The 21,358-nt window shown below is 48.4% G+C and overlaps 2 protein-coding genes across 2 annotated transcripts; one reads left to right on the top strand and one right to left on the bottom strand.

The window, feature by feature from the left end:
• Nucleotides 1-863: 863 nt before the first annotated feature.
• Nucleotides 864-7,797, top strand: Cenpt (centromere protein T). Its single transcript, XM_051168852.1, has 12 exons — nucleotides 864-1,001; nucleotides 2,383-2,473; nucleotides 2,609-2,696; nucleotides 2,793-2,889; nucleotides 3,007-3,143; nucleotides 3,416-3,628; nucleotides 5,685-5,885; nucleotides 6,064-6,216; nucleotides 6,323-6,416; nucleotides 6,956-7,132; nucleotides 7,214-7,318; nucleotides 7,390-7,797. The coding sequence occupies exons 1-12, from the start codon at nucleotides 889-891 to the stop codon at nucleotides 7,511-7,513; spliced, it is 1,593 nt and encodes a 530-aa protein (XP_051024809.1). The 5' UTR covers nucleotides 864-888; the 3' UTR covers nucleotides 7,514-7,797.
• On the bottom strand, nucleotides 7,755-20,534 carry Tsnaxip1 (translin associated factor X interacting protein 1). The gene is made up of 15 exons (XM_051168851.1): nucleotides 20,456-20,534; nucleotides 15,070-15,182; nucleotides 14,796-14,922; nucleotides 13,496-13,589; nucleotides 12,033-12,229; nucleotides 11,496-11,631; nucleotides 10,430-10,599; nucleotides 10,190-10,349; nucleotides 9,984-10,114; nucleotides 9,747-9,872; nucleotides 9,453-9,605; nucleotides 9,225-9,334; nucleotides 8,436-8,562; nucleotides 8,232-8,338; nucleotides 7,755-8,025 (listed from the first exon to the last, which is right to left on the bottom strand). The coding sequence occupies exons 2-15, from the start codon at nucleotides 15,165-15,167 to the stop codon at nucleotides 7,755-7,757; spliced, it is 2,007 nt and encodes a 668-aa protein (XP_051024808.1). The 5' UTR covers nucleotides 15,168-15,182; nucleotides 20,456-20,534.
• Nucleotides 20,535-21,358: the final 824 nt, after the last annotated feature.

Here is a 21,358-nt window from a genome sequence, read left to right as displayed (position 1 = left end):
TTGTTTTTTGAGACAGGGTTTCTCTGTGTAGCCTTGGCTGTCCTAGACTAACTTTGTAGACCAGGCTGGCCTTGAACTCACATCAAACGGCCTGCCTCTGCCTCCCAAGTGCTGGGATTAAAGGCGTGCGCCACCACGCCCGGCTATACTTGACATTTTCACAGGTATCCTTCACTATTAATTCTCACAAACCCCAAATACAGATGTCTGGTCCCCATCTTATACGTGTAGACATCGCGGCCGACACCTACAATCTGAGCACTCACCTAGTAGAGGCAAGACGGTTGCCTAGAGAGTTTGACTCTGTCTGTATGAGCATGCCTGGTGCCTGAAGAGGCCAGAGGAGGGCATCAGGTGCCCTGGCACCAGTGTTTAAGGCAGTTGTGAGCCTCTCTAAGACTTCAGATTCTATGCAAGAACAGCAAGTAGGCCGTACTGCTGAGCCATCTTTCCGATCTCTTAGTTCTCTTCTTTTCTTTTTCGAGATAGGGTTTCTTTCTCTGTGTCGCCCTGGCTGTCCTGTACTCGCTTTGTAGACCAGACTGGCCTCGAACTCACAGTGATCCGCCTGCCTCTGCCTCCCGAGTGCTGGGATTAAAGGTGTGCGCCACCACACCCGGCTCCTAGTTCTTTTCTAAGATGATTATCATCCTTAATTTTTTTTTCATGAAGAAACTATGAGGTTTGAACTGGTTGCACGCTTTTGCCTAGGGTTAATGTGAGACAGCTTTCCAAAATCAATTTACAATCACGTCAGACCTGGCTCCAAGCTGTTGGACTACAGTTCCCGTGGGGCCGTGCAGCAGTATCGCGAGAATGACCCAAAAGAGGTGGCGGGAACATAGTGCCTGTAGCAGCCTGAGCAGTTAGGAGGGGTAGGTCCTGAGGATGGCGGACTTCTGCAGTCCCGACAGCGATCAGACGACACGTACGCTCTTGCGTCGCGTGCTGGATACAGCGGATTCACGCACTCCGAGGCGACGCCGGAGTGCTCAGACTAAGTATGTGAGAGTGTTGCCTGAGCAACTAGAATGGGGAGTGATAGCCGCGTCTACTTTGTCTGGAAAGGAAAACAGAGTCTCAGAGTCCCAGACGCCGAGATCTGTCTGACTCAGCGGTTTGTACCCTTACCCGTGGTGCTCCAGGGTGAGACCACAGAGACCAACAGTGCTGGTGTGTTTTCTTAGGCTGTTTCACTCAACCCAGACCAAGGCTGTTTTGACATCTATCCCTGCTTGCAGATGATTTCACCATTCCCAGCATATTCAGTCCTTCGCTCTGAGGCTCTCTTGGGAGGTCAGGAGGCAGGAAGTGGAAAGATGCTTTTCTTGAGAACAGAACTTTGTCCTGACTTTGCAGAGTACCTTGAGGGTTGGTGAGCAGAAGGTTCCTCCTCTCTGAAGAATGCCATCCGTTTCAAGTGGGGACTTGTTCACGATGAGGTGTTTTCTTTTTCCCCCCATGGTGCTAGTGATTGATTCCAGGACCTTATGCCAGCTAGTTAAGCACCCAACCACGGAGCTACATCTCTAGCCCTTTTGGTATTTCTTTGAGATAGGGCCTCACAATATTGCCCTGCCTTGGCTTGAAACTGTGGCCCAAACAGCCTTTGAACTTGCCATTGTCCTGTCCCCAGCCTCCCTAATAGCTGGAATTACAGGCTTGGTACCACCAGGCCCTTGCTTATTCGAGATATGATATTTGTTATGTATTTGCTGTTTCTGTGTGAGAGAGTGTGGTATAGGTCAGAGAACAACTTGAAGAGTCAGTTTGCACCTTTCACTGTGTGGGTTCTAGTTACTGAACTCAGGCTTGGAGGCAAGTGCCTTTCCCCACTGAGCGATCTGGCCAGCCCTCCAGATACATTTTAGATCTGTGAGTAATGAGGTGGGAGCTGTGCCTGGGGAACGCTGGGAGAGTTCTGAGACACACTGGACTGGAGAAATAGGGCCGGGGTGACCCGTGTGGGGCTTGTCCTTATGCCTTCATAACACCGTGAAAAGAGACTTACTTGTCCTACTTGGATTGTGACTCTCGTGCCTGGGATGGGATGCTCTTCAATTTATGCCCTATTTGACTCGCCTCTACTCAGCTTTGTTATTCTGCCAGGCTCACCTCCGGGAAGCTTTCCTCCTCACCCCCTGCTAGATCAATCCTAGTCCCTGTCTGCCTGTACCTCAGGGCTACCCTTTATCCTCTTTGTTGACAAAGCTGGGAATAGAGACTGTGGAGATCTGGGAGGGATCCTGCCCGTGAAGGTCTCCAGAGCTTTAAACTATGATCCCTTATGAAGGTAGCATTTGCATCCAAACCAGCACCTCACCCCTCCTCAGGATGTGTGTGACTCCTAGAGCCAGGTTCTTTGTTTTGTTTTAAACACAGTGCACAGCGAACTTTGCTTCAAACACCTTCCTCCAAGAGGCAGGGTAGCCAGACAAGGACAAGTGCCAGAAGGCATTCCTATGGAACTAGGGTAAGTGTCCACTCCATGAGTGACTTCATGGAACCCTAGAGGTTTTTTTGTTGTTGTTGTTTTGAAGGCTCTCAAGGTAAAAATAATAAATAATGATGATAAATAAAGTCAGACTAGTGGTGCTTTTACCCATAGTCACTTGGCAGATTGGCTCATTTCCAAGCCAGTGGGCACCTGGAGGAACAGACACCCCGGACTCTGCTAAAGAATATCTTAGTAACTGGTAAGTGGGCGTTAGCCTGCAAAGTTAAGTGCTAGTCCAACAGTTAGCCCTACGGTATCCTTTGTCAGCCCTACCCTCTCCTTGTTATTTCTACAGCCCCGGAATCTTCCGTTGTGGTGCCAGTCTCAGCGGTGAAGCCAGTACAGGTACCTGAGGTAGTCAGGTCTTCCAGACGGGAGAGCAGCAGGGGAAGGTATGCAGTGAATTTCCCTCATAGGTTGCGCCACCTCTTGGTGGCTCAGAAACCACCAGGAACCAGAAACCAAAACTGGGCTTTCTGAAATGTCTGCAATAAACTCCATCCTTATAGCCTGGAGCTACATCTTCCTGAACTGGAGCCCGCCTCAACCCTGGCTCCAGGCCTGCTGGTCCCTGGCAAAAGGAAGCAAAAGCTGAGACTGTCAGTATTTCAGCAGGAAGTGAGCCAGGGGTCACCTGTCTCCCAAGGTGAGGGCTAGGACACACCTGTGCCGCTTTCTCCTTCTCTCGGGAAGTAGACGAGACCTGGGAGGGCTTTCATGAGTCTGGGGCACTCACTGTGGATTATTCTTTTTACATTTTCTTGATGGGCCCTGACAGAGCTACCTGGGAGTGCTGAGGCGTCTTCTTTGACCAGGTACTGTTCCCTGTTCTGGCTTGAGGGAGGTGCTGACTGATGGAATCTTGCAGTTCTGCTCACTATTAGTTTTAGCCTTACAGTATGGTGGCCATATCCTAAGAGATGAGCTCTTTAGGGGACACTGTGGCTCAGGCTTTCCTCATGTCTGGTGTCTGCTTCCATCTTAACAGCTCCTTCAGCTTTGTCCCACCTGCTCAGCCACAGTCAATAAAGAGACCTGGTCTGGCTCGCAGATGTCCCATACGCCGACCTGTGGATGTCTGTGCACTTTTGCAGGATCTGGAAGATAATTCCTTGACCTCAGCTCTTTCAGGTAAGGTTGAGATTTCTTTTTCTAGCTTTAGGGAGAAGCTACCATTCTGTGACAGACAGGAGGCTCTACTGAATTCAGGGTTGCCCAACATCTAGTGAGGTCAAGGACGCTGTATGAGCCTGGCCAGGCATCTATGAGGAGTTTTTCATGGCACTTCTGTACTTTGCCATATTAGGGTTCTCTAGGGGAACAGAACTTATGAGAGAGAGAGAGTGTGTGTGTGTGTGTGTGTGTTTATTAGAATGGCTTACAGGCTGTGGTCCAGGTGGCCAACAATTGCTGTTTACCAATGGAAGGTCCAAGAACCCACAAGACTGGATGTCTCAGGTGGTCTTCAGTATAAGCTGGAATCTCAAAGAAGTAGACTCCTTTGACAGTGAAAGAATGAGCAGGGCTGATTGGTGCTGTACTCAGGAGGCAGATCCAGGAAGAGGTCTGTGAGTTTGAGGCCAGCCTGGTCTACAAAGAGAGTTCCAGGTCAGCTAGGGCTGTTAAACAAATAAACCCTGTCTACAAACAAACAGTGAAGGAATGGACTTGCCATGGAGATTAAGAGCAGACAGGCAAAGAGACAGCAAGCTTTCTTCTTTCATGTCCTTGTATAGGCTGCCAGCAGAGTGTGTAGCCCAGATTTAAGGTGGATCTTCCCACCTCAAAGGTCTAGATTAGAAGTGTGTCTTGTGAAACCCTGTCTGAAAAACAAAGAAAGAAACAAACAAAAAAAAGAAGTGTGTCTTGCCCAAGGCATGGTTGCCCACGCCTGTAATCCCAGCACTGGGAGGCAGAGACAGGAGGATCTCTGTGAGTTCGAGGCCAGCCTGGTCTACAAAGCAAGTCCAGAACAGCCAGGGCTACACAGAGTAACCCTGTCTCGAAAAACAAAACAAAAAACTCAACAGAAGTGGGTCTTGAGAAAAAAAATCCCTCACAAATGTAGTTAAGGTGACAACCAAGAATAACCGTCATAGCCAGGCATGGAAGCCCTCCACATACTTGTGAGTTCGAGGCCAGCCTGCTCTAGAGAACAAGATCCAGGACAGGCAAAGCTACACAGAGAAACCCTTGTCTCAATAAAACAGCTGGGGGTGGGGTGGGATGGCACTCAGGAGGCAGAAGCAGGTAGATCTTTGTGAGTTTGAGGCCAGCTTGGTCTACAGAGTGAGTTCCAGGACAGCCAAGGATACACAGAGAACTCTGTCTCAAAACAAAAAAACCAAAACCAAACAAACAAAAATAGCCATCACAGTAGGTCTATCCTTAATGTCTCTGTGTCTTCTCTTACTTTATACTCTTGACCTACACAGCTGAGGGTAGAAGGAAGGGGTATGCTATAGCTAGCGCTGGTGGGAGAAACAGGCTTCGTGATCAGCAAGCACTAATCTGGGACCTTGACTACAGAGGACAAGTTAGTATTTGAGGAAACTGCTGAGTAGAGGAGGAAACAGACAGCTGAAGCATGAGTAATCAGTTTTCAGGGGTGTGAGCAAGTTTTGATTTTTGAGACAGGGTCTCTGTGTTAGCCTTGGCTGTCCTGGCCTCGCTTTGTAGAACAGGGTGGCCTTGAACTCACAGCAATCCTCCTGCCTCTGCTTCCTGAGTGCCGGGATTAAAGGTGTGCACCACCACGCCCGGCATATGAGCAAGTTGTAGAGGCCTGGGAATGTCAGAGGAAGGACCAGGGAGAGTAGCAAGGAGGGAAAGAGAAGATAAAATGCTTAGAATGAAGGTTACTTCATTTTGGAGATTACTTAGGCGGAGTAGACCCCTAAGGTTCACTGCCTGTACCCTGACACCCGTTTTTAGCAGGTGGGCCTAGAATATAGAATTTATTGCGGGGCGTGGTGGCGCATGTCTTTAATCCCAGCACTTGGGAGGCAGAGGCAGGTGGATCGCTGTGAGTTCGAGGCCAGCCTGGTCTACAAAGTGAGTCCAGGACAACCAAGGCTACACAGAGAAACCCTGTCTCAAAAAACAAACAAACAAACAAACAAAAAACCAAAAAAAAAAAAACCAAACAAAAACAAAAAAACCAATGTATCTGGCTCTTGATCTCCAGGTGACAATTGTAGAACCCCTGTTGCTACTCTGCCGACGGATGTAGTGTTGGAAGACACCCAGCCTTTCTCACAGCCCTTGGTTGGCTGTTCCCTCAGTGTGCACCACCCTCTGCCCACCCCTTCTCACACTTGTGCTGAAGATGCTCAAAAAGCCGTGGGCCACAGCATGCGAAGCCCTGGAATTGAGCTGCAGAGCCACAGTGAGTACAAGGGGCAGCTGGCTCAGAGCCAGGCTTAGCCTAGGTGAAAGTTAGCATCACCACATTTCCCTCCTCCGGCCCTTATGTGTGGCCCAGAACCCCATGTCCTCCACCAAGAGCAGGGCCTAGGTAGAGCCAGGAGATTCTAAGTCAGTGCCGCCTTGTCTTCTCCCCTTAGCTAGCAGAACTAGTTTTGGTACTACTCCTTTACCCTTCTCGGAGCCACAGCTGCAGCCTTCAGAACTAAGAGAAGCAGTGGGATCCCAGGACACTGTGGAGGCCAAGGTTCCAGAAGGATCTTCAGAGGATGAGGATACTTCTGGCAGGCCAGGTAAGAGGCCTAGTGTAGGCATCAGCAGGTGAGTGTTACTAGCTTCTCATATAGAAGAAAATGTAACTAGGCTGCTGAACACCTTGGTACACTGCTTTCTCTGCAGCAAGCCTGGAATTAGTCTCCACCCCCCATGACTCACTCCCGGACGAACAGCCACATCAGTTTCTTGAGCCAACCCCACTTCCTGGAGTTGCAACGTAAGAAATCCTGGTTGTTGGAAAGGGGGTGCCCTGGAGTTGTTGCTTTGTACCTGTACATCCTCATAGATGTAATGTCCTCTGGAGGACATTAGCGGGCTTGGGATAGGCACTGATGGATTTCTGAGGGGACGGTCCAGTTTGAAATGTGAGATTTAACAAGCTCCAGCGGATGCCAGCATATATGCTGAGGCTACACTAGGATATTGAGTCTAGATGGGAGGATCAGGGTCACAGGGAAAAACCAGGCCTTTTGTTGTTGTTTTGTTTTTCGAGACAAGGTTTCTCTGTGTAGCCCTGGCTGTCCTAGAACTGGATTTATAGACTAGGTTGACCTCCAACTCCGGTCTTCCTGCCTCTGCCACCTAGTGCTGGGATTAAAGTTGTGTGCCACATGCCACCCCCATCCTGACTCTGACTGATTTCTTGGTCAAGCTACTTAATTAACAACAGTCCCAGTTACAGCAGAGCCAATAGGACTTCAAATAGGAGCCTTCCCTAACAGTGTGGTTCAGTCACCTGTCTGCTCCTGTCCTCAGCTTATCTTCAGAGCCCCCGAAGTCTGTGCCAGCCAGCCTTCCACGCAGGACCCGGACTGCAGGTCCTAGGCACCGCCAAGACCCCTACAAGGCCGGACTGAGTCACTATATGAGGCTCTTCAGCTTCTATACTAAGATGCCTGTGGAGAAGAAGGCTCTTGAGGTGGTGGAGAAGTGGTGAGTCTAGCTTGTGAGTGGCTAGAGGCGTCATTTCATAAGCAGACGGTTCAATCTGCTCTATCCCAACCTTCTTGGCAGCCTAGACAAGTACTTCCAGCACCTTTGCAGTGACCTAGAGGTGTTTGCTGCTCACGCTGGCCGTAAGACTGTGAAACCAGAGGACTTGGAGCTGCTGATGCGACGGTAAATGGACCGGGAGGCTGAGGGTGGGGTCTGATGACAATTCTATCTGACCCTCTTTCCCTCTGATGCAGGCAGGGACTGATCACTGACCAAGTCTCACTGCATGTGCTTGTGGAGCGGTACCTGCCCTTGGAGTACCGGCAGCTGCTCATCCCCTGTGCATGCAGTGGCAATTCTGTCTTTCCTGCCCAGTAGCGGCCAGGCCTTAGCACTTGTCCTCTCCCCACCTCGGACATCTTGAGCCCCACAATCGTCAAGGTCTCCTCATCTTCTCCTACCAATAAAGTCTCACAAATGGTTTGTTCTGCTTTTTGGTACATGTCTTAGGGCTGGCCCAGATCCGACCCACAGCCTAAAAAACAGTATGAATTTTGATAAAATAGTTTTATACTGGAAGTACATCAACATTCAAGTATTTAAGTTGCCCATGGTGGTTCTAGCTTGCTGTCTCTGCCTCTCGAGGCCCGACGCGTTTGGTGTCTGCCTCTCGAGGCCCGATGCGCTTGGTGTCTGCCATCAGAAGCCTTTCAAGTGCAGTCTGGAATTTTATCACAATTGCTTCCATCTTCTCATCATCCTCCAATGGCAAGTCTGCGGCGGGAAGCTGATAGGCCTGGCCCAGGTAGGCACTCAGAGTCTGCTTGTCTATGTTGGGATCGATGTTCATCAGGGCCCCACGCATCTTCAGCAGGCTCACCTCCTCAGGGCTGCCCCACAAGGAAAGAAAGACAAGTAGACAAGGTTGAGCTCTTCCCTCTGCGCCCTGACTCGGAAGTGTCTACTTTTCTGTCAATTTGAGTACTTTATAGTACTAGCATGGTCCTGGTTGTACAGGGAGACTTGGGCACCTGTGATACCCTCTGATAGGACTTGCCAAAGACTGAGTGGGACTTTAGGGCCCAGGGTCACTCACAGATCCAGGCCCAGGTCCTGCTTGAGTTCTAATAAGTATGTTTCCTTTTCGTTGTCATACTGTTCCCACAGCTTTTGCACAAATGGCTCACTCTGGCCCTCCTCATCCTGTGGGGTGGGGTGTGGGAGAAGGCAAGGTGAGGCCATTTGACTGTAGTTTAAATAAGACTAGGGAAGGGACTGGCAAGGTATGTGTACCACCCACCTCTTTAAATAGTTGTCTGTAGGTGAGCGTGTCGGTAGTGCTGCTGTCTGTATTCCAGCCTGCTGCCTCCATCAGCTCCTGAATTTGCTCTTCCTTCTTGAGAGGAAAGGTAGTCTTGAGGATGGTGCTGCAGGGAAAGTAAGAATTCCAAGAGGCCTGCCAGCTCACCTTCCCATCCCTCCTGGGCCATCACCACTAGTACTTCAGCAGGTTTGTTTTTCAGAGATTTTTTTTTTCTTTCCTGAGACTGGATTTCTCTGTATAGTCTCGCTGTCCTAGACTCACTTTGTAGACCAGGCTGGCCTCAAACTCACAGGGATCTGCCTGCCTCTGCCTCCTAAGTGCTGGGATTTAAGGTGTGTGCCACCACACCCAGCAAAGGGTCTATTTCTATATCTGGTTGGCCTGAAACTCACTCTGTAGATTAGAATGGCCTCAAAGTCACAGAGATCCTCCGGCCTCTGCCTCCCAAGTTCTGGAATTAAAGGTGTGCACTACCATACCTGGCATGTTTTGAAACAGTTTTGTTCTCAGCTGGCCTAGAATTAAATGACTTCTGCTTTTCTCATGTGCTAGGGTTGCAGGCATGCGCGCTAGGGTTGCAGGCATGCGCGCTAGGGTTGCAGGCATGTGTGCTAGGGTTACAGGCATGTGCCCCCATACTTGGTAAGGACAGCAGGCTTTGAGGCTGAGGACCTTCCTGTGATGCTCCCATTTTCCTGCATACGTGAGAACCTGATCAACCAAAGTAATGGACTAGAGTCTGGAGTGGCCTGACCAGTCTCTTACCTCAATTGCTCCATGGTAATTAACCCCTCATTCTGAGTGTCAGCATTCATCATCTCCTTCAGTAGATGGGCCAGCGTCTCCTTTTGGTTGATATATACACTCTCCAACTTCTACAAGAGGGAAGCAGTTACTAAGATGCTGCTTACTAGCGTGGTAGGGGCAGAGCCATTCTGTGCTGGGAACAGAGGCCCTTTCTGTTTCTCTGAGGGTAACAAGGCCAAAGCTCACCTTTCCCATCAAGACTGCATAAAACTGACTTATGACCTCACTGGTGTGAAAGAGCTTAATATATTCAAAAATGGTATAAGCCCAGGCTACGGCATCATTGACCCCAAAGCGACGCTCCAGAAAATTGAAGAAGAAATCCGAGAATAACTCCTTCTGTAGGATGAGATGACTTGGTCAGTGTGACCCAGGCTTTCTAGCCACCCACCACTCCCTACCATCTTGAGGGAACTCCTTAAAGGACTTTAGATCTGAAGGCTTTGCAGAGACAATGTATTATAACTAATGAGAGCTGACCTGGTCCTCTGCGAGACGCTCCTTCCAGGCATCCTCAAGGATTTGTATCAGCTCCTTCTTGCTTGGCTTCTTGTTCTCCACAGGGCCATCGAACCGAAGGAAAGCTGGGACAGATTCCTCAAAGCCCTGAAAGGCAGGTGCAGCGCTTGACCCCTATGTTGCCTTGTTTCTACACAGGGAAGAGCTCCAATGTTCCCCCAGAATCTTAAATGGCCTCTGGCTCAGGGACTCCCCTACCAGACCAGGGAAGAAGTCTTTCTCCCGAAGTAGACCATTGCCAATCTCCTCCAGGAGCACGTCCACCAGCTGGTCACTGTTCTTTCCTTCAGCTAGCATTAGCCAGCGTTCTGGGCCCCCTGCTATGACACCTGCAGGTGGGGAGAGGGAGCTGGAACCCAGTCGTGCCCTTCAGCAGGCCCTGGGACCCCTACAACCACCATTACTTTCGCATTTGGTCCAGTCAGGTCGAGGTGTGGAGGTGCGCTGGATTTCCTGCAGCTCCGAGTAGTACTGGTCCCGCTCCTTCAGTGTGCTCATGTGCAGCTGCAGCAACAACTCGTGCTCCTTTCGAACCTCTTCGTAGTCGGCTCTCAGGCTTTCCAGCTGTAGAAAGGTGATTGGTCCTAGCTACCCTTCTGCCTGACTCTACCCTACCACATCAAGCTCTGCCTGCCCACCAGCACCTGGAATTGAAGCTCTAGGTTGGTCTTCTCCTGCATTTCGAAGTCTCTCCTGGGTACCACATCTCCAAAGTTGGCTTTCATGGTGTTGAGTTCCATCTGAGTGCGTGTCAGGTCTTGTCGAGTCATCTTTAGTGCCAGTGTTAGCTTTACAGGATCCTCTCCCCAAACACCTGCCAGAGGCCCATCAGCCTGTCACCCTGGCTCTGGGGCTTGTACCCAGAGTTGGGTTGAATATTGCTTGGGGGAATACCCTCTCTTTGAATAGAGTGTGTGCCATAGCTCATATGTATGAGTACTTTGTTTGCCAGTTGGTGGAACTGTTTGAGAAGGATTGAGAGGTATGGACCTGAAGGAGTCATGCCACTGGGGCAACCTTGAGGTTTCAAATGACTCAGTGCCATTCCCACTGTGTTTTCCGCTTCCTGATTGTGGATCTAGACATGAACACTGAGTTGCTGTTCCAGTGCCATGCCTGCCTGTCTGCTGCCATGATGGTGACAAACTACTATTCCTTTTGGAACCCTAAATCCCAAGGAAATCCTTCCTTCTATAAGTTGCCTTGGTCACCCTTCTTTGTCACAGCAATAGGAAGCTAACGTACATTCTCTGCCTGGGATTCGTTGGGTCTACAGCATCAGCACACTAAGTCTTAAGTAGAGAAGCCCAAATACGGTGCCAGGCTTCTGCCTTCACAGTCTCAGCTTCTAGCAGTGTTAAAGTTCCCTATTTTATTCTGTGGTTCTCAGTCTAGCTCAAAAGACCCACAGACCCAGCTAGTGGCCCAGACGTGTCCTATCATGTATGGACACAGGATAGTAAGATATTAGGAATGTTGAATCAGCAGGGTAAATGGTGACAGGTAGACTAGCACTTTAAGAAAGAAACCTGATGATGGGCGTGGTGGCACACGCCTTTAATCCCAGCACTTGGGAGGCAGAGGCAGGCAGGTTCCTGTGAGTTCGAGGCCAGCCTGGTCTACAAAATGAGTCCAGGACAGCCAAGGCTACACAGAAACCCTGTCTCGAAAAAACCAAAACAAGACAAAAACAAACCTGGCTTGGGTTACCTGGGGACTGGGCTAGTGACATGTCTTCTCTCTGGTACCGCAGCTCATTCAGGTCCCCGATGAGAATTTTGCGGGCATCTCGCTCAGTAAGGTAGCGCAGGTACTCCTCAGCCAAGCTCTTCCTCAGTTTAGTCACCTGTGGTTAGAGGTGGAGGCAGGCCGAGGGAGAGATGTGGCTGCTTTCTCAGTGACTGGGAATCCTTGTTGGCAGCTAGTCACTACAGGGGTGTGAGGAGTGCCTGGTAGTCCCTTCAGCTCAGGAAAAGGAAAGTGATAAAGCCTAAGAACGTAACAAGATGTCAGTGTTTCAGCCCTCAGGGAGTTGGCACCTGGAGTCACACTGGCACCTACCTACACTGAGCACTGGAGCAGGTCAGGGTGAAGAGAGCATGGGCTCTTGGGAATGGGGAAGCCTGGCTCCTCCATTCCAGGCCTAAGGGTAGGTGGGGTTAGGGATTGCCTCAGTACTCAGGACACACCCAGGCCACAAGGAGAGCAGTACACGGGGACTTTGTCAGCGTTACCAGCTCCATTCACCTCACTCTGCAGTGAGATCTTCTCTTCATTCTTTTTATCAATGAGCTTTAGCAAGTTCATCTTCTCTTTCTTGAGCACAGAGATTTCATACTTCTCCTCAGCTCTCATGGCCAGGATCTTCTCACTGCTGTCCTCATTCATAGTGACAATCTTGGCCTTCAGGGGCTCCAGCGAGCGAATTTTCTCCCTTTGGTGGGCTAAGAAGAGACAGGTGGGTTGGGTGTGGTGGAGCATGTCTTTAGTCACAGCACTCAAGAGGCAGAGGCAGATGGATTTTTAAAAATTAATTTATTCAGATTACATCTCAGTTGTTTCCTCCTCACTTGTATCCTCCTGTTCCTCCCTCCCGCTTTCATCCACAGATGGATTTTTAAATTACAGGTCAGATTGGTCTACAAATCAAGTTCCAGGACAGCCAGGATTATATAGAAACACCCTGTCTCAAAAAACAAAACGGAAAAGACAGGTGGTTGTTGGTTTTTATTTTTCCGAGACAGGGTTTCTCTGTGTAACAGCACTGGCTGTCCTGGACTCATTTTATAGACCAGGCTGACCTAGAACTCACAGAGATCCGCCTGCCTCTGCCTCCCAAGTGCTGGGATTAAAGGCGTGCACCACTACTACCCAGCAGAAAAGACAGGTTGAAAAGCCCTTTGGGGGCCCACAGAAACAGCCGGGAGTCACAAGTCCTAAGGTCATTGGTGTACGTGGGTGTTTTGCCTATAGGCATGTCTGTGAAGCCTGTGTGTGATTCCTACTTGCAGAGACCAGAAGAGGAGGTGAAAATGGAGTTACAGATAATTGTTGACTAACATGTGGGTGCTGCAATTTAAACCCAGGTCCTCTAGAAGGACAGCCAGTACTCTTACCTGCTAAGGCATCTCACCAGTGCTTCCTCACACTCTCCATACACTTATTTTTAAAGAAAGGCAGCACCTGAGGATAGACCTCTAGAGTACAGTGCTTGTTCAGAACATGAGGCTAGATACTTGTACGTACTGTTCCTACATGTCTTTGATACAGACAGGGGCTGCAGGTGAGAGGTTAATGGATACAGGGTCTGGTAGGCAAGAAGTTCACTGCCTGGGCAGCCAGAGTCAGCTTAGGCAGATTGGCATATCTGGGTTCAAATCTCCAGCCATGGAAAAGAAATACAAACCAGGGGCTGAGTCATGTTGAGGGTCAGGATCTCTTCTGTGGAGAGGCTTAGGAACCCGTGCTCCTAAGCCTTCAGTTTTGTAACTGCAGCCTACTTAGCACTTTCTGAGCAGGTGAGAGAGCCTCCTGACTGCCCGGGTGCCTCTGTTTACTGTAGATAGCTGCACCATTCTTCGAGAGGATGAAGGGGTTGAGGCATGCAAAACATGACCCGAAAGATCAGTTAGTAGTGGACAGACAATCAGAGTCAGAACATGGTATTCTGTTCCTCTCAGTTGGGGCTCAGAAGGGAGCTGCAGTCTTACCCAGCATCACCTCGTATGCATTCTTGATGGAGGCTAACAACGGCTTGTATGTCTTGAAATCCTCTATGAAGAACTCAAAGATCTCCCTGTACGGCTAGCATAAAAAAAAAGAACCTATCATTTCCTGGTCCATAATTCACACCTCCAGTGCACTCAGAGCTGTTTGCATGTGAGCCTGCCAGTAACCTATGTCTGGCCAGGCGCCACCCATGTCTTAGGACCGCGGAGCTGGAGAAGAGAGGTGTGAGGCCTTGCCATCTCTGAGGCTTAGCAACCCACCATTGTGGGCCAAATACGCCAATCTACCTAAGCTGACTTTGGCTGCCCGGGCAGTGAACTCAAGGTGGAAAAGAGAATACTGCTTTCCAACTCAGATTCAGAATGACTGTGTGTAGGCCTGTGTGCAGGTGCATGCATATGCTGTAGATCACAGGTGTCTACATTAGGGATCTTCTTTGATTACTCTCCACCACTGTCTTGAGATAATGTCACTCACTACACCTGAGGCTCACCAATTGGCAAGGCTAGCTGGTCAATAAGCTCCAGGGATCTGCCTGTCTCTCACCCCCAGCCCCACAGAACTAGAGTTACAGGTGCTGCTGGCAACCCAAACTCAGGTCCTTACACTTGTACAGTAGGCTTTTTAGCAATGGAGCCATCTCTCAGCTCTCACAGAAACACAAAGCTTTTGGAGGCAGCATTACCTATTGGGATGAGCACAGGCTCTGGCACTATCCTTGAGTTGGACTCCCCGCTCCACCACTTCCTTGTGGCATGCCTTCAAGCTTCTGCTAGCATGAGTCTGGCACATGGGTCAGCGCTCAGCAAATACTTGAGGCATGTCTATGTGAGCAGCCTGAGATTGCTTTGCATCATTACGGAGTCCCTCTCCAGTGTGTACCAGAGTCTGGACTGCATCTAGTCTGACCGTTCTGTCTCTGGGCTGGTTCTCAAGTCTCTAGTTGTCACACCAGGCCAGAGGCTCTGTCACTGTCATTGGACTTTTCTTTCTTTTTTTTTTTTAAATTTGGTTTTTTTTTTTTTTTGAGACAGGCTTTCTTTGTGTAGTCTTGGCTGTCCTGGAGTTTATAGACCAGGTTGGCTTCGAACTTACATCAATCTGCCTGCCTCTGCCTCCAGAGTGCTGGGATTAAAGGTGTGCACTACCACACCTGGCTATGTTGTGGGACTTTTCAAAGGAGACTAGTCAGGAGAAGAAGGCCACTTCCCTGTGGAAGTCTGTTATTCTGATACATGAGGTTTCTCTCCACCCTCGACATGTTTGGCCTGTGGCTCTGACCTGCAGCCTCAGCTCTTGTGAGGAGTCCGTGCCCAGGTCCAGCAGGAGGAGCTCCTTGCGCAGGTAGTTCTCGAGTTGCTCCAGGTACCTGGGCTTGGAAGTGCTCAGGGGCTGCTGCTGCCAGCTACTGCAAAGGATGGTGGGCTGAGACGTCACTAGCACCCATGGGTCCTTGCACTCTTGGGTTGGGGCCACAAACTCCACTCGGCTCTACGTTCTAGACCAGTACCTAATCTAGACCAGCCCATCCCACATTGGGCTGCCCCTGGATTACCTGGCTCTCTTCCGGCTGTCTTCTGAACAGGGCTTTCGTTTACATAGAATTGTCTGGCCACTGGTGTATGTGGGCCATGGTGACAGGTGGGCACCCATGGATATCTGCAAGGGCTTAAGGGAGGAACCGCTGGGGTTACTATGGCAACCTTACTTCCTCCCTCCTCCCTTTTTTTGGTATTGTTCAATTGAGGATTGAACCCAGAACCGTATCCACAACCTCTACACACACACACACACACACACACACACACACACACACACACACACACACACACACACCTTGCTATATAGACCATGCTAGCCTTACACTTGAGACCTTGCCTCCAGCCCCTGTATGTTGGGATCACAGGTATGTGCCAGCATACCCACATATACAAACATTAATATGATCCGTAATTAAGACTTTTTTTCAGAACCTAGGTTCAATTTTTTTTTTCTTTTTTTAAGGTTTTTCGAAACAGGGTTTCTCTGTGTAACATTCCTGGCTGTCCTGGACTCACTTTTATAGACCAGGCTGGCCTCAAACTCACAGGGATCTGCTTGCCTCTGCCTCCTGAGTGCTGGGAATACAGGTATGTGCCACTATGCCCAGATCATAGGTTCAATCTTAACTGCTAAATAGAAAATGATTTAAGAGAAGAAACACTGTGGTCCCTTGGTTATAGGCAGTTAAGATTAAATCTCACATCTTCCTTATTAGCAGTGTGGCCACAAGTTAACTTCTCTGAGCCTCAGACTCTTCATGTGTAAAGTTGGGATAATCATTGGGCTAACCATCCCGATGTTATGAGGAGCTCTGTGAGTTCAAGGTCAGCCTGGTCTACAGAGGGAGTTCCAGCTAGGGCTACACAGAAAAACTTTTCTTGAAACACCAAAACCAACCAAACAAAAAAAGGTAAAAAGCCAAGTGTAGTAGTGTACTTCTATAATCCCAACACTCAGGGAGGCAGAGACAGGTGGATCTCTGTGAGTTACAGGCCAGCCAGGTCTACAACGTGGATCCTGGACAGCCAAGGCTACACAGAGAAACCCTGTCTCAAAAAACCAAAACCAAAACCAAAAAACATGATTTGACCCAGTGAATCCTATTGCTAGGATTTTATAAATTTGGTCTTTCATTTGTTCATCAGCATTTTGGGGTCCACAGTATATGCCAATCCCTGCTGGGCCAATCCCAGCAAAGTTGGGGGCGGTGGGAGTAGGCTGACAAGTGTTAACAGGAAATGACTGAAGCCAATGATGGTTATAGAAGGGAAGGAAGCCCTGACTGAGATGAGCTGGGGGAGGCTGGTCATCTGAGAGTAAGAAGGGATTCTGTAATACAGGGAGAAGCTAGTCCCTTGGAGGGAGTGTGTGGCAGGGAAGTACAAAGACTGGGCAGCGCCAGCATCTCAAAGATGTGGCTGAGGGCTTTCAGTTATGGATACAGAGCTGATACCCAGGGGTAGCAGGGTGCCTGAAGCTCCTGTTGAGGAGGCCTGAGGCAAAGAATCCAAGCAGCTAGTGCGGAGGGAGACAAAGGGACAATATTGTTGTTATCCACAGAGTGAAGCCAAATGTATACTTTGAGCTGTAGAAGAAAAATGTAAAACTCCTAAGTATCTAAAAACGTAAAGTACTGTACAGCCATGAAGTGTTTACAGTGAGGCTCAGTGTAGAAGTTCATGACTATGCTCCAGTACACAGGGCTACACAGAGACCTGCCTCAAAAGACAGTGTCTGTCTGGTGACTCATGCACATGATTCCTGCACTCCATGATCAAAAGTTTGAGGCCAGCCTGGAACAGGTAGTAAGATCCTGACTCAAAATAAACAAACCATATGGGCTGGCACATACCTGTAATCTGAACACTTGAAGGCTGGAGGCTCGGAGTTCAGAGTGATCCTTAGCTTCAGAGTGAGTTTGAGGCCAGCTTGAGCTACATGAGACCATATGAAAAGGAAAAGAATAGGCTGGAGAGATGGCTCAGAGGTTAAGAACACTGACTGCTCTTCCAAAGGACTCGGGTTCAATTCCCAGCACCCACATGGCAGCTCACAATTGTCTGTAACTCCAAGATCTGACAACCTGATACAGACGTACATGCAGGCAAAACACCAATGCACATACAATAAAAATAAATAATTTAAAAAAAGATTTACATATCTATTGACGTATACAGTGCTCGGCCTGCATATACACCTGCAGGCCAGAAGAGGGCATGATCATATAGATGGTTGTGAGCCACCATGTGGTTGCTGGGAATTGAACTCAGGACCTCTGGAAGACCAGTCAGTGCTCTTAACCGCTGAGCCATCTCCCCAGCCCCAAAATAAATAATTTTTAAAAAAAGAAAAGAAAGTTAAGGCTGCGGGTGTGTGGGAGTAAACAAACGACTTTTTAAGTGTAGTGGCTCACACTTGTAATACTAGCTCTGGGAGGCTCACACTTGTAATACTAGCTCTGGGAGGCTCACACTTGTAATACTAGCTCTGGGAGGCTCACACTTGTAATACTAGCTCTGGGAGGCTCACACTTGTAATACTAGCTCTGGGAGGCTCACACTTGTAATACTAGCTCTGGGAGGCTCACACTTGTAATACTAGCTCTGGGAGGCTCACACTTGTAATACTAGCTCTGGGAGGCTCAAGTAGAGCATAAGAGTTGGTGAGCGGGTCAGTCTGGGCCGAATAGCAGAGGTCTACCTCAAAAAACTTTACATCGTTGGTGGTAATGGCATGTAATGGCCTATAACCCCAGCACTCCACTAAGGGAGTGGAGGAAGAAAAATCATGTATTTTGAGGCTACAGTGTCAGACTGTCTCAAACATCAAAAGTGAGGAAAAAAAAAAAAATCCCAGGAGACACCTGGACTCAATGAGTTTGAAAAGTGTTTTAGGTGACACAGAAAAATCCTGTCTCGGCTGGGTGGTGGTGGCGCTCACCTTTAATTCCAGCACTTGGGAGGCAGAGGCAGGCAGGTTGCTGCTGTGAGTTCGAGGCCAGCCCGGTCTACAAAGAGAGTTCAGGATAGCCAAGGCTGTTACACAGAGAAACCCTGTCTTGGGAAAAAAAAAAAAAAAAAAAAAAAAAAAAGAAAAGAAAAAAAAAAAAAAGAAAGACCCTCTCTTAAAAAAGTAAAAGTGTTTCAGGGCCATGATCGTATAGTGTTTAGTACTCTGTGTTGTGAAATGTGTTTCAGATTTTTAGGTGCTCTCTCTGTTTTTCAACTGGAGAAAACGTAGGCACCTTACTTTGATTTTCGTAGGCGAATGAAAACTTTGTAACCTGGGGAGGTAGCTGTTTCTCTCCAGGGATTTTTTTAGCTGCTGGTAAAAAGCTTCTGCCCAAAGGTTGTTAGAACCTTTGCTGAGTTCCTCTGCGTTTCCTGCTCTTTGCTTCCCCCTGCAGGTAAAAACCTGAAGGTGCCCCACATCCGGGAGATGGCGGGAGGAATAGCTCCCTCTGGTGGTTAGTGACGGTACCATAGGGGAAAGAAAAAACAAACAAACAAACAAAAGCGCCAGGACTGTGTCTACACTGAGTTAGGCATCTGGAGGCTGCCTGAGGCTGCAATAGAATCGGAGGTCGCCTTACAGGAATATGGCTGAACTTGTTCTCTACAGAGTTCTCCCTCCTTAGAGGCCTGATCTTGGCAGGTCCCTGCTTCATAAAGTATATGGCTTCTTTATTTCCAAATACTCCCCAAAGAACACATTCACACAATGAAAGCAACACACCACCCACACAGTGTCCTTTCATCAATTAGAGCTTTAAATTTGATCATATACATCTCTCTATATAATACATTAATATATAGCATATTGATGTCTATATTAAATTTTTTACATAATTGTTTACTTTATGTGTATGAGCATCTTGGCTGTATGTAAGTACACCATAGACATGCTTGGAGTCTGCAGAGGTCAGAAGACGGCATCAGCTCTTCAGGAACTGGAGTTAAAGTGTCAGGAACAGAAGCCTGGTCTTCTGCAAGAGTAGCAAGTACGTTGAGTGTGGTGGTGCACACCTTTAATCCCAGCACTTGGGAGGCAGAGGCAGGCAGATAACTGTGGGTTCGAGGCCAGCCTGGTCTACAAAGTCCAGGACAGCCAGGTCTACACAGAGAAACCCTGTCTCGAAAAACCAACAACCAAACCAAACCAAAAAATAAATAAATAAAAAAGTAGCGAGTACTCTTAACCACTGAGGTACCTATCCCAGCCCCATCAAATATGATGTTTTCCTTTGAGATTTGATCAATGGTTATTTGTTGGCTGAACTACAACAGCCCTCTATCAAATCAGCAAAAGCTCCATAGTGGGATAAGCTCAGTGGCAAGCACTTTCATAGCATGTGTTGGATCCAAGACACTGAAAAGGAAATCCAAGACAAAATCAAAATACTTGGTAAAGTAATAAGGCAGTGTTCCTTTTTTGGGGGGTTGGGAGGAAGGCAAGGAGAAAGGCTTTTGAGGAATCTTTCTATGTAGTCCAGGTTGACCTTGAATTTGAAAGTTTCATGTTCTAGTCTCTAGAGTGCTGGGATTACAAGTATGTGCCACCATACTTAACTGACCACATTCATTTTTATAAGAATATTTTTCTTTTTGGTTTTTCAAGACAGGGTTTCTCTGTGTAGCCTTGGCTGTCTTGGACTCGCTTTGTAGACCAGGCTGGCCTACAACTCACAGCGATCTGCCTGCCTCTGCCTCCCAAGTGCTGGGATTAAAGGCATGTGCCACCACACTTGGCACAAATACTTAAAAAAAACCAATCTCTCAAAAAAAAAAAAAAAACAAACAAAAAAAAAAAAACCAATCTCTCTATATAGCCCAGGCTGGCTTAAACTTGGCAGCAGTTTTCCTCAGGCTTCCAAGTACCAGGGTTACAGGTGTGAGCCACTGTCCTTGGTCTATATAAACACCTTACAGAATAGGAATGAGGAACTCAGTGCCAAAACACAACAGAGAAACACCCTGTACCCTGCCTTTACATGCTCCTTCATAAGTATTTATGGACTCAAGTACTGTACCAGACCTCGGGCCATAAAGACAAAAGGCACAGTCACAGCATTGAAGGACTTTGGCAGGAGCTGGTGTCTGGTAGATGGCAGGCTGGTGAAGAAGTGAGGTCCATTCCAGAAGGTTGAGTTGCAAATTGAAGGGTCCTGAGGGAAGGGGCTAGGTCTTTTTACCTAGGACAGCCTGGGCCAACTTCCAGATAGAGAGGCGGCGCCAACATGGCCTGTCTTCCCCCAAAGCCTGGTGAGGCTGGCTTCTGTGAGTCACCCTTCTCTGCTTGGGAAGAAGCTAGTCAGTCTGCTGGGCATGTTTTGGGGTTGTTGGCAGAAGACTGGTTGTAGAGGGTGACATGTGGGATCCCAAAAGGAGAGCAATACTAACCAGTGTCCTCCGCTTCTGAGAAAGCTTGCTTGTCTCAATGCCCTTGGTGTCTGTAGTCCTTCCTGAAGACTGTGTTCGGGTTCTGCATGGAAAAGAAGCTGTGGTGGGTGGCTGTGACAGTTGGGGTGAGCTCTCCAACCTTTCCCAGAATTCCGCTCTCTCTTCCTTTTTTTTCTTTTTTCTTTTTTGATTTTTTTGAGACAAAGTTTCTCTGTATAGCCTTGGCTATCCTGGCCTCCCTTTGTAGACCAGGCTGGCCTCAAATTTACAGCAATCCACCTGCCTCTGTCTCCTGAGTGCTGGGATTAAAGGCATGACCACCACGCCTGGCCCTCCTCCCTTCCTTTTAAAACCATGTATAGGTGTTTGTATCTGTGTTTGAGTCTTGGCATATGAGAGTACAGGTGCTGGCACAGTCTAGATGAACGAATCATTTAATGCCTGATAAAATTTGGGGACCTGATATTTGGGGTTTCAAAAGGACCAGCTTTGAGCAAATAATTTAACCTTCTTTAGCCTAGTGTTCTCTCTCTCTCTCTCTCTCTCTCTCTCTCTCTCTCTCTCTCTCTCTCTCTCTCTCTCTCTCTCTCATGTATGCCTGCTCACCAGAAGAGGGCACCAGATCTCATTATAGATGGTTATGAGCCACTGTGTGGTTTCTGGGAATTGAGCTCAGGACCTCTGGAAGAATAGTTAGTGCTCCTAACCTCTGAGCCCCTAGTTTTCTCTTAAAGAAATAGTCAATTCTTATTCTGCTCTTCATAGTTTTGTAAAGTTTAAATAAGAGTGAGATAAGCACCAGGATGTGGTGGCACATGCCTGTAATCCCAGCACTTGGGAGGCAGATGCAGGTGGATCTCTGTGAGTTCAAGGCCAGCTTGATCTACAGAGCTGGTTCCAGGA

Source organism: Acomys russatus, chromosome 26, assembly GCF_903995435.1.
Source record: "Acomys russatus chromosome 26, mAcoRus1.1, whole genome shotgun sequence".
Taxonomy (NCBI): Eukaryota; Metazoa; Chordata; class Mammalia; order Rodentia; family Muridae; genus Acomys; species Acomys russatus.
Note: the sequence above shows the minus strand (reverse complement) of the source record. Positions and strands in the feature narration are given on the sequence as shown.

What these genes read in the sequence shown, in the direction of transcription:
- Cenpt (XM_051168852.1), top strand. Translation starts at nt 889, where the DNA reads ATGGCGGACTTCTGCAGTCCCGACAGCGATCAGACGACACGTACGCTC. An exon ending in AATTGAGCTGCAGAGCCACA is followed by an intron (nt 5,886 to 6,063) that starts GTGAGTACAAGG and finishes TTCTCCCCTTAG; the next exon opens with CTAGCAGAACTAGTTTTGGT. An exon ending in TTGGAGCTGCTGATGCGACG is followed by an intron (nt 7,319 to 7,389) that starts GTAAATGGACCG and finishes CCTCTGATGCAG; the next exon opens with GCAGGGACTGATCACTGACC.
- Tsnaxip1 (XM_051168851.1), bottom strand. Translation starts at nt 15,167, where the DNA reads ATGGGTGCCCACCTGTCACCATGGCCCACATACACCAGTGGCCAGACA. An exon ending in TGCATACGAGGTGATGCTGG is followed by an intron (nt 12,230 to 13,495) that starts GTAAGACTGCAG and finishes GTCTCTTCTTAG; the next exon opens with CCCACCAAAGGGAGAAAATT. An exon ending in ATGCAGTCTTGATGGGAAAG is followed by an intron (nt 9,335 to 9,452) that starts GTGAGCTTTGGC and finishes TCCCTCTTGTAG; the next exon opens with AAGTTGGAGAGTGTATATAT.